The sequence below is a fragment of the Pyrgilauda ruficollis genome, unplaced genomic scaffold (assembly GCF_017590135.1).
Source record: "Pyrgilauda ruficollis isolate IOZ18807 unplaced genomic scaffold, ASM1759013v1 scaffold23, whole genome shotgun sequence".
Lineage (NCBI taxonomy): Eukaryota > Metazoa > Chordata > Aves > Passeriformes > Passeridae > Pyrgilauda > Pyrgilauda ruficollis.
The window spans coordinates 3067421-3079992 of record NW_024522539.1 but is presented as its reverse complement, the minus strand read 5'-3'; the positions used below and the strand labels follow the sequence as shown (position 1 = coordinate 3079992).

Below are 12572 nucleotides of genomic sequence, written 5' to 3'. Positions count from 1 at the left end.
TTGCTGCTTTTGAAAATGAGAGACACTGGTTTTCCTCCCCCAGAACAGTTGCCTGTGCAGCCAGATGGTTGAAGAGCAAAATAAAGCCACAGAGTAACAGTGGGAAACCAGTCTTGCTTTTCCATACTGAAACACCTGATTTTTCCATGGGCATTGCTCTCTGAAGCCAGCACCAAATGGTGAGCCAGCATTCTGGCAGGGATGAAAAGACCCTTGTGTAAATGCACACACCATGAGATGGAATTGCTCTTTGGGTATGGAGCAAAGGTCAGGCAGAAAGCTCCACTGGAAAACAGAGAATGAGACTGAAGATGAAGAGGAGAGGATATGTTCCTGGTCTGCTCTGGGTCACAGAGCATTGCTTTCCACGACCTGAAAAGCTACAAAAGTGAACCAAGTTGATGAAACAGCACTGATAAAACCATCAGGAAGTCCTCCTGCCATGGAGCATGCTCCAGATAACTCACTTTCCCATACCAAATAATCAGATGCTCTTTGGCACTCTAAAATAATGCTTAAATAACATTTTAAAAACTCCCACACGCTTGCTCCAGCTAACTGGAACATCTCCCCTAAGGGAAGATTGTACCTGTAGCAGTGGGACCACAAATTAAAAAATCCACATGCTGCTGTAACTAAACCCAGGAACTTTCATTCAGCATGAGGTAGGGAATCAAACAGATCCCAATGTTTCAATCCTATTCATGAAACTAAAAGGGACCTTCCATAGGGATATACAAGTCCAATAAAAACTAACAGCAATTTTTACGCTGCTCTTAAGAGCTCATCAACTGTCAACACCTCCCTGGCTGATGAATCACTGCTCTGACAAATTTAATCCATTGCTTGCTCAAGACATGTGACAGAAGTGGCCAGCTCACTAATGCTGACCATCCAGCAGCACAGTGTTAGGCTTTATAAGAACCCTCAGCACTCTGGATTCCCTGTTCCAGCAAAACACCACACCTTGCCTTAAAAAGTGAGGCTCTGCAGTCTTACAATGCCATGTGACAAGTTATTTACCTACCCAGATGCAAGGATTTTCAACTTTTCCACCTTCTTGGGCCTTTATTACTCCTTTGGGACCACTGCTTGTCTAACTGCCTAATCCTGGTTCCTTGTCCTGCCAAAAAAACTAACAAAAATACCAGCTTTCCCTGGGAGCTGAATACCCATTCCACCCACGTGGGGCAGGACGGTGCTGCAGAGGGCCAAATCAAACAGGAGCACTGCTCTGGGCCTGGAAAGCAAACAACTTGCTGAGTTTTTAATGTTCTTATCATCACGCTGACGACAGAAGGAAAAATGTGAAAAGCAGCCTTATCAGGGTTCCGAAAGAGAGGGCGATCACTTACTTCCACGCCGGATGTTGATCAGCAGATTTCCCTTGAGAATTGTGCATCCCTGCAACATTTGTGCTGATGTGACTGAGTCAATGGTCTTTGTTTTCCCATCCTCACAAATTTTGGGGCAAGGCCCCTCACAAGGGCTGCAGAACATGCTGTGAGGAAAGAGGAGGATATTGAAAATAAACAGTGATATGCGACTCTGTGTCTACAGACTGCTCTGAGTTGAATTTTGGAAGATATTTCCCTCTAAAGCTTTGGCAAACTCTCCAGGCCAGAATGAAAGCTGCCATGGTTGTTCAGGATACACTTGCCTGCTGCACTCCAGAGAAGCTGGAGCATTGTACCTCATACAGTGACCCATATCCATGGTCTGCCAGCTTCTGGAAGGTTCTGTGGTCCTTCCAAAGTCAAAGGCACTTCAGGTAAAACCCAGTGCCCTTAAAACTATGCATTTACTCTAACTGAATTGTTCCCAGGAACCCCTCCCCTCCCATTTACAAAGGCAGCCTCAGAGCACAGGGAGGTTTCAACAAAAAATAGGCCAGCCAAGAACTGGAGATGGGAAAATACTGTTCACATTCTTATAAAGTTGTCTGTGTCCATATCCATAAACCAGTATTTAAAGCTCTGCACTAGGGAATTCCATGCTCCTGGCCATTTAACTCAGAAAGACAAGTGCGAGGACAGTCAGGAGGGATGTGGAGAAAGTGAGCAGTCAATTAGTCACTACTTCTTACAGCTTAAGAGGCATTACAGCAGCAAGTTTAAGGAAACAGAAGATTGTGTCTTGATGCAAGGACAACTAATTGGCAACAGAAATTGGGAGAGGAAGGCCAGAAGTCTAAACAGGTTCAAAATGGGTGATACAGATGGAAAGATCAAGAAACACAAATCCCCAAACACAGAGGAACCAGACTGCCAGAAGCTAGGAGGCAACACTGAAACACAGGCTCATTTCTCCTTATACTCACAGGCACTCAGAAGCATTTTTAGCAGCCAAACTCAAGCAACAAGAACTCAAGACAGACCAACCTTTGGCTGCAGGAACTTTTTAAATGCTTCATGATTTTTTCCTACACATTCATCTCAAAGTTGGACACTTCATGTGTGCACAACACAGGCCCTCTGATCACTCTTCCTGGTAAATGTCTTTCCTCATTGAAGGTAATTTTTACTTTCCAATTTATTCTAGCATTTTACTTAATATTTCATGATTACTTACTCCACCTAGTATCACTTTAGAGAGGAAAAAATAAAATTAAAAAAACCCAAACTCAGCTTCAAAGACAAAGGCTTCTGCTGACAACACTGATGGACAGAGGCTTACTATTTTTATTTTTTTTTTAAAGAAAGTGAACCCACTTTCCTCTGAGGCTTAAAGAAACATGTAAATTGATAACAGTTTTTCATGCATAAACCATAAGAGAAAGAAGCTCCTTTTCTAAGTAGTAGGCTCCTATTTCAAAATCCTGCTCTTTAACATGCCACAAACCACTAAAAGCTGCAGACACAAGAAAGAGGATTCAACTAAATGTACAAAGAATGCTGGAAATGCTTTCCATTTGCAACTATTTGTTAACAACACCTCTGGGGAACAGAACATTCACTAGCCTTGAGTTACAGCTCCTTTCAATCTCTGCAGAGAGCACAACACCGAGATAAGACAGGATGGCCATGCACTGCAGCGTAAGCAGCTCAAACAGCTGCTACTACAAGCTCCAGGAGATAACAAAAGCTGCATTCCTCAGGTGAATATCTGGATTTGGGCAAAGGCTGTGTTAAGTTGCTTGTATCCAAACGCCAACTGGAGACTGCCTGGAACAGATGGATGACATGCACACGGAGACACACAACTGCTGTATCACCACAATCACCTTTCCAGAAAACACAGCAGCCTACAAAGACGTCTTTTAGCATAATACTGAAGCACTACAAATTTTAGGACACTGCCTATCCTTTACTGACAGTCTGTGATTTCCAAGGGACTGTAGGCAACAAAGGCTGCTTGCTTAAGCCACTTGATATTACAAAAATCACAAGCAAACATTGCTCCAGCTGTTAGAGTTAAATAACAGGAGGAGAGTGACACTCGTACAAGAAATTATTCTGTGTGATACTTTGCCTGCTGCATTACTTTTGTCACCATCTATATGATTGCTTCCTTCTAAAACACCATTGTTATCTCCTGGAAATAGTGAAAAAAGGGAAATTGAATTAAATACACTGAAGAATACATGTCTAAAATTCAGGCACACATGAAGCACATAATATGCAAGGCAAGGTAACTCCTATGGTTTGTTCTGTGTGATAATGGTCATCAGCCAACTCCAGCCTTGGGCTTCGCTTTTTTCTTGGGCTTCGCTTTTGCTTTGTTATTCTCTAGCTGAAGACCTGGTTGTGCATGGCATGACCTCCTCCACCCCTTTGAAGAACCAGAGCCCACTGACACTGCACAGGACCACACACACCCATCAGGTGGATTCCTCATGGAAGGGTCCAAGTCAGCTTCTACCGGGGAGCCACATAATCCCCCCACTGAAATTCCCCCTCCTAATCCTCCCCTCTACCCCAAGTAATTTGCACCCCAAGCTGCCCTGAACAGGGAATGGCCAACCCACAGAGGCCGAGCAGACAGAAGCTGCGTTACCTTTGGCTCCCGTTGCGGATGAAGCCCGAGGGACACTCGGCCATGCACTCGTCGTTGTGAATCACGAACTTCTCGTACTCGCTGGCGTCCGTGGCGGGGACTTTGGAGCAGAACTCCCTGGTGACACAGCGCCAGCCCTCGAACTTGTAGGTGTTGGGGGGGCAGGTGGGCAGGCACACGCCCTCGTAGTAGTAGTTGCGGCAGGCCACGCACGCCGTGTTGTTGTCGGGCGCCGTGCAGCTCCCCAGGCACTCGGGGTGGCAACACTCGTTTTGGTCTGTGCAGGCTCGCTTCCCGCACGAGCTGGGGCACACTGCAGGACACAAAACAAGGGAGAATGAGCATCACCTGCTGAGGTGGGTGGCACTAAAGGAGAAACTCTGCTCTGCGCAACTCCATGGCGATTCATTCCCTGTGCTCTAGAGCGTCTCTGAAAAACATCCAAACGCGCTACTGTAAAAAAATTCTGGTTTTCTCAGCTTTAGTTGCCTCAAAGTATCATTTTCTCAGATCAAATTTATGACATGAACCAAGTAAGTAATAAAGAAAACTGCTGAAAGCAAGATCAACATAAGGATAATGGAAACAGGCAGTACTGGAACCTTTTCCATAGCCCTAGTATTATGGACAAATTTTTTTTTTGGCATGCTGACTTATTGTCTTTCTAAGCATTTCTTGCCTTTCCTATCTGTACTTCAAATTGGTCTTTTATTGGCAAGAAAACAAGCTTCCTTCAAAACAACTTAATTACACTTGTAGAAGGAAGCACTGCTCTGTGCAGCACACATGGCTGGGCTGACCCCAGTGTAGCATCCCAATGTTGCTTATGTGTGCAAAATGCGGTTTAATAAAGTATCAAATCATCATCCACATCAAATACTGAGGAATTACGGAGCTACTATTTTCCCCTGAAGAGCATAACAGAATTCTGCTTTATCCTCAAATTCTGGGTTCACAGAACAAAATATGAAAGGGAGGGGAAAAAAAAGGGGTGCAAATTTATGGAGACATTTGTTTTATGTGAAAGCATTTCAGCTTGGAAGACACGAACAAAGAGCAGAATCCTCAGCAGCCGAGCTCACCACTGCTAGATCAAAAGAAGTGGCAGCATCATATTTATGTAACAACAGCATTTTGATTACAGCACTCTATGGCCTTTTAGCCACACGAGCCATGTGCCAGAGGCTCTGGAAACACAGAGATTGCAAATCTGGTTTGCATTAAGTAGCTGTTTGCCACTTTCTAACTTAGCAAAAAGACTGTATCAGTAACAACAGCAGAAAACTGGATTTCAGTGGTGCCACTACAGTGAAGCAACACAGACATTTAAACTGAATGACTTCAGCAGAAAGCAGATAATTAGGAGAAAAGTTAACATCCCAAAATGACCATGGAAGCAGCTGATGAAACTCCACACAAGTTCTTCATTGTGATTTATCTCTCAGTTTGCAGCTACGGTGTTGTTTTAATGCAGGACTTAACACCCTAAAATTTTAATGCCCTCATCTTCTCATAAAGTCCAGGCTTTCCCGTTTCTACAGTCCCATTCAGCAGAACTCCACCATCTTGACACAGGACAAAATGCTCAAGACCGCTATTAAGCAATAATAATAACAACAACAATGCCCCCACAAAAACAAACCAAAAACCCCCATTGCTCAGAGCTCTGCACCCAGGATGTTGACACACTGACTTTTGATCATAAAGAGCCATTTTCTAACAGCTTTAAGTAGTGTCCACCTTAAAAAAGACTTGTCAAAATGCCATTGAAGAATCTTGCATTTCTTGTCAGAATGATTCTATACTGACTCTGATTACTTTGAACCACTTTGTTTTGAAATAGATGGAGGGGGAGACTGTGAGAACAAAGAGGTGGGACCACGAACACTGCTGGTGCATGTTCAGGTACCACAACCATCACATGAAAACCAAATTAAGAAAATTTTTGCAGAGCCTGTAAGACTACAGAGAGCAGGAATCTACAGGCAATCACTGCTAAATAATTCACTGTCTGAAGATGCTGGATGTTTTTTTTGTCTTGAAAACGAAACAAACCATATACACCAAATCCATATACCAAAATAAAACACGTGTGCAGGTGTGCATTCTCTTTTTGACTGTAATCTGCACCAGTGCAAAAGAAGTCTGCCCAGATGCCACCTTAGTAAGGCATCACAAATTGTCTTTCACCTCAAGGTACACAGGACTTGCATCTGGCACTACTAAGGGATTAAACAAAAAAAAAATAAATCAGTGTGTCTTGCTAGCAGATGGACTGCTGTGCTGAGTGGGTGCCAGAACTCAGATTTCATGTGGTAGCTACACTTCCAGTTCAAAGCCCTACTGAAAAAAAAAACCACACACACCCCACCCCATGCCTCCACAAAGTTCATTACTGGATGTATTGATTAAATACATGATTTCTTTGTTTTCATCTGAACAATTTGCTGGAAAACAAACACTGCTGTACTAAGTATTGGGATAAACATAGATTAAGTTTATTTCATTCCTGGGAAAGACTCCTGTATTCCCTTAATGCCTCTGCCATTCATGAGCAGTCTGCTATAAAAATAGGATTCCCTGCATCTCCTGCTAAATCTGCTGACTCTGGTCTATGGAAATAAAAATTGGAGCACAGAAGGATACACAAGTTCACATGAAAAAGGCAATCAGTGAAACAGGTTTTCAAAACTATAGTAATATTTTAATCACAACCATTTTAACGTGAACTCTTGAAAACTTTATAAAGATAATTTTTTAAAACTCAGCAACCTTGCTTTTTCCTCGGTCCTATTTTCTGCTCGTTCTTGCTAACGTTGGCAGAGTTTTCAGCCTGGAGACAATACGGGTATCCTGTTTCTTTGAAGAGGCAGAACAAGAACTTCTGTGTGTGTGTGTAGGACATATTATCAACAACAAAAAAGCTTTATCTGCCTTACACGCCAGCTCCCTCAGATATCCCTGTTCTAAAAACCTTACTAAACAACACTGGCTGACCTCACAGTCCAAACCCACCCATCCTCCCCCCACCCTCCCAAACTGTGCTGCTTGGGCTCCTAGATTTGCACCAAAACATGTAAAATTCAGGTTCCAAATACTTTGGCCAAAAAAAGTGCCCTGCAATACACTCAATAACTTGTTGACTTTATTCTGCAAGAACATTAGAGACACAAACAGGAGCAAACAGTGGGCTGACATTTGGGGACAGAACTTATCAGCCAGGTACAACAGTGTCTCGGAACATGAAGGCTGATGACGATATACAAAAAAAAAACCAACCCCTGAACAAATCCTTGCTGACAAGCCCAAGGGCAAAAAATACTTAATTGTCATCACATGGAGATACCAAAATAATGGAAAATTTCAGAGACCTTGGAGGGCAGCCATGGGAGGAGGAAGTCAAAGCAAGATGTAGAGAAGGGCAGACCCTTAAGTACTTTAATAAAGAGATTATGGAGGCCTGACTAGACTAGCACCCACTTACATTTAGGGAGTGAAAGAGGTGTCAGATCTTTAGAGAAAGACAGTACAAGAGTATCAGTAGCCACAAATCCAATTTCCTGGAGCAAAACTAACAACAGAACTTTCATTGTCCATCCGTACTTTACGTTCTCTTTGATTTCTTCAAATGAGTTTTCCCTGTCAACAAAAAATCCACAAGATTTTCCAAATACTATTAAGATACTGTGATCACCGATAGAAAAAAAAGGCAAAATTTTTCATTCCAAGATGCTCAGATTTACTGAGCAAATCTGATTCAGACCTGACATACAGCAAGGGGACACCTTAAAACTAAATGCAAGAATCATCTTAGAAACACGAGGAGCCCCAAGAGAATCTGACTCAGACTCATTATCCTAAATTAAAACCCCCAAGATGCTAAACCAGAACTGCAAACACAAAGCAAGGTTTGGAAATCCTCAAACACAGCTCTGGTGGGGGGAAAATAATTTAAAAAGCAAGCAACAAATCATCTGCCTGTATTTACAAGAGTTCCCTTTTGGACAGGCTGAGGCTGAGGAGGTGGCAGTAAGTTTGTCTGACATCTAATCCCTCCCTGCTATGTGGAGTGTGCAGCACGCCAGGGCTCGCTGCAAGCGCCCGCGTTGACATCATGGCTATCGTAGAGTTTGGGCAGACAAAGTGTTCTTATCATCTCCAAGACGCCATGACTTCAGCGATGCTGGAGCAGAAAAATCAGGTGAATAAACAATCAGTCACAGGGAGTGAAAATGAAGCCAGAGGAGGAAGACTCCTGGCAAGCAGAGGCGCCGGCCTCGGCCAAGGATGGCACCGCGCCAGTCACATGCGGGCAAGCAAAAGGTTGCCAAGTGTGGGATAAATATTTTTTAAAGATTCTTTCTCTCCTTGTAAAAAGATATTTGATCTTTCTTTGGGGTTTGTTTGGGTTTTTTTATACCCTTTTTGTCCTTTTTAGAGCATCCTTCAGATAAAATAATGTTTCAGAAAAATATAAATATAGAGGGGGGAAAAAAGCGTCCCATTTTGAGCAGAAACCAGAGGAGGAAGGGAGTGTTTTCTCCTAGCCAACTACTGAAAAAAATTAGCTGTCTAAATTTATCCACAAAGACAGAAAAATACAGTCACTTTTGGAATGCTAATCCTTCTACATGACAGGATTTTAAAAATATTGCATTTTAATGGGCTAAACTTTGGTACGGCCTTTCAAACAGCTGACTTTAAATGCTCAAACAGCCTATACAAGACCTGATTTCTTTTGCCCAATATTCTGTGAGAATAGAGAGACTGGAGAGACATTACTCAGAAAATCCAGTTCCAGTGATTCATGGTCAGGGCTGGAATCAAAAAGTACAGAATAAAAGGAAATACACATATTAAATACATGCAGTAGTGTGTTCTGATCACAGAAATATGGTTAAAAGTCATCTCCAAGGCACTGAAGAGGCCACTCAGAGCAGCTGTGTAAATCTTTATATTACCACAGAAACAACTATTAGCAGCTTATCAACCACGGTGTAGTTTTTCTCTTTTCTGTTCCCCCCTCTCTAAAACTTGTTATCTCATATTCAGTGAAAACCCTGCAGGCAAAAAATGCTGCCATGTCAAACCATTTCCTAATAGTTAAGGCACAAAGTCTGGCAGTTTTTGACATTAACTGCCAGATCTCAAAAGTTCAGTTCAATCCAGCACTGATCTAGGACCTGAAAGAGATCATCTCCTCCTTTTAAACCTCCAGTATGTAGAGTCATGTCCACCAGCAAAATACCTGGATATATACAAACGTACACCATGAGGGCATTAAGCCTATGGCCCACAAGCTATGTCTGACTCGAGACCAGTCATGTGTTTCCATGTTTAAATCCTAGTCACTACCAACCCATTTTTATCCCTGGGACCTTTCCAAGGATCCTGAAATTATTCTGAAGTTGTTCAGGGAATTATTTTCTTCCCACTACACCTGGTCAGCCTCCACACAAAGCTTTTTGGTCTCTTGCTTCTGGGTATTTCTGTTTGTCAGATGCTGTATGTGCCTTTATCCCTGCATGAAGGAGTGGGTGTGATGAAGGATCCAGAACCTCAAAATAACCTCAGTGAATTTGCCCAGCCCGATATCAGCCCACTAACTGCACAGTTTTTAATCATACGAAAGATTGATCAAGGAATCTGTTCTTGCATTCCCTTCCTCAGGATTTTACAGGTGAAAAACAATACACAGCCAGCTGTGCAGCAGTTGGAGCCAACTGCTCAGATGGAAGCACCTGTAGATGCTTCCGGAGCAAAGGAAGTGGAAGAAAGGAGTGGGAGACAGGTTAGGAGAGGAAGGTCCAGCACCACCCAGCACCTGGAAATGCTCAGATTCCACCAGTTGCAATGAGATCTATAAAGCAGAGAGGAAACATTCATCATTCAATGAGCATATTCCAGTTGGATGCACTGGAGTTTGATGACCCACACATCCCTCTTTTGGCCACCTCTTACTCATTCCTTACCCTAGAAGTTATACCAAAACAGCTTCCAGGCTTCCCAGCTGTGATACAAAACAACATGTGTGCCAGATCCATTTTACTCAGAGCAGAGGACTTGGGGACACTCTTTGGCACTGCAAAACTCCCATATCCCTTCAGTTTTCTGCAAATGAAGCAATCAACCCTGCTAAATGCTCCAGCAGCATCACAACAACTCCCATCACACCAAAATGTGTGCAAATGGAAACCTGAGTGAAGAAAACAACCACCTTATCCCACAGTCAACAGGAACCCATGGATAGCACAGGTAGCGTGCATCTGCTTCCAAGTGCGTAAGGAAGGTGCAAATAAACACGTTATTGACAAACCCAGGCAGCATGAATTGCATTCTCTTTCAAAACAGTTTATGTTGCCCAGCACAGCCCAGACTGGCATCATTGCAGCTGGCACTCGGGAGAATGAGGAAAAAAACAAGTCCATTTAGTCCCCTCCACGCCAGTATGAATTCGGCACATAAACAAACCCACGGAGGCAGATACACAACCATCTCTGGGGATTTGGGGCCAGTTGCACTCTATCTTCAACACAGGGTAAACAAACTGGCTGGGAATGTTTTACCATCAGAACTGCACTGTTCCAGAAACATTTCCTCTACGCACGAGGAAATTTCCCACTGGAAGATGCAAATTAGAACAGTAACATTGATCAGAGTGGGGATGAAGGCAGGAACATGAGAGTCCCCCCGTGGTGGTGAAAGCTGCTCCCCATCCACTGCCATCCCCCACCACTCACTGTCACAGATTTGACCACATTCCTAAAGGGACAACTGAAGTTCCTGAACTCTGCAGTAACAGATAAGGAAAGTGCTGCTGAAGAACAGCTCTGAGGCAAATTATTTTTCTTTTTGCTGCAGATTACGAGCGATATATTGGGGTTTTGCTTGTTCTTGCTTAAAGCTAGATTTAATCTGCCTGTCTTCCAAATGCTGCAAGTGTAAGGCAATAAGCTTTACAGGATTTAATTAATATACTGCAAGCAAGGAGTGCTGGTCAGCCATCTCCTGGCAAAAGCCCAGCTGGAGGAGGACTACTATTCACATTCCAGATTTATTCTAAAGGAGGAAGACAGGCTGATAACATTATCACACTGGCCTAAATTATGTAGTTCTCTTAATGCCGAAGGATCACAGCAGTTTAATCCAGGGCAAACAAGAGTCACTGGTTCGGAGGGATTCAGCTCCTGCTCCATTTCAGGAATGCCCTTTTGCTTTCATGCCTTACACCCATCAAGAGCTTAACCATTCTGGCACCAGCAATGAAACAGAATGTTCGTCTTGGAGGCTGAATCAACACTGCTCCAGCCAAAGGCTAATTACACTAAAATTAAAGGGAAAAAAAAGCTTCAGGAAAACTGTTCATAACACACACAGTGGGGCAAACCTAGAAAGTTTTTGTTCATCTCCAACTCAGACGACAACAACAAATGACAAAACCTGTCGAGTTCTAAACATTAGAAAGATGAACATTCAAGGAAACAGCCAGAAAGACCAAGAACATGCAAACTGCTTTACTACAGAGCAAGATTTTTCAAGCTGTTCACCTGTAAGTGAGATAGGCCATTAAAACCAGGATTAAGATCCAGATGTTCAGGAGCCCGAGAAAAGAGCAGGATGATACTGGAAAGGCAGAACAAGTTGCAAGAATGCTGATGGTTTGCAAAATTATCAGAGACACCTGGTGCATTTGTTTTAAATAAAAAACTACTAAATCTGGGAGTATGACATCACTTGATATTTGCACATTGCAAGTACCCTGTTAGGGGTACCCTGTTAACAACAACAGCAACAATGCTCCAAACAATATTAAGGCAATTACGTTAAAACGATCAAATAAAGTATTTCCTTCAGGACTTCCAGAAATACAAGAGTGTAAAGCAAATCTGGCAGCAACTGAAGATTGGGCTCTAGAGATCCACAACAATCAAAGGGTGAGCTCTTTCCTTGGTTTTCATAACCATGGCATATATTTTTCATTTTGAAACTTCCTCTGTTATAACGCAAAAGGAATACAGAAAGGTCCAGAATTTCTAAGACCTAAAAGGCAGACAAGAAGATTGTGCATTAATCCATTTCTTAATGCATTTTAACAAATTTACAGGCAACAGTGACAGTGGGAAGGATACAGCTGACTTTGAAGCTGTATTAGAATTACTTTCCTCTCATACACCACAACCACGGATGAAAGTGTCTCAGAGGGAAATGGGAAAATGTTATCTTTTTAGACTTGATGCAAGTTGCTTTATTAATCTGTAAATCACCCTGAACTATCTGGATCTGAACTTTTAACTCCACCCTCCATGGTCTGTCTGATCTGCAAACGACAGAACTGCTGCAACAGCTGCCTGTTTGCTTATGGGTTCCTGACCAGCTCTGTGTGTGCACAAGAAAACTGGAGCTGGGCTGCAGAACCTGCTTTGGGAAGCGCAAGGATGCTCCCAGTCCATTGTGGCACTGGACACAACCACAAACCCAAAGCAGGTCCCAAGTGAACTGCTGCAAGTTCAGCAGCTCTGAATCCCCAGACAGCTCAAGCCAAGCAAAAGACTCAAACACCTGAGTCAGAAGGCACT

The 12572-nt window shown here is 43.0% G+C and overlaps 1 protein-coding gene across 2 annotated transcripts in view; it reads right to left on the bottom strand.

Moving 5' to 3' along the window:
* Nucleotides 1-12572, bottom strand: part of IGF1R (insulin like growth factor 1 receptor) — a 165653-nt gene that overhangs the window by 35380 nt on the left and 117701 nt on the right. For both annotated transcript variants that reach the window (XM_041468722.1, XM_041468723.1), the window contains exons 3-4: nt 3997-4309; nt 1356-1501 (exon numbers count right to left, since the gene is read on the bottom strand). In XM_041468722.1, the coding sequence (XP_041324656.1) occupies nt 1356-1501; nt 3997-4309 (459 nt within the window). The remainder of the gene's footprint in view (nt 1-1355; nt 1502-3996; nt 4310-12572) is intronic.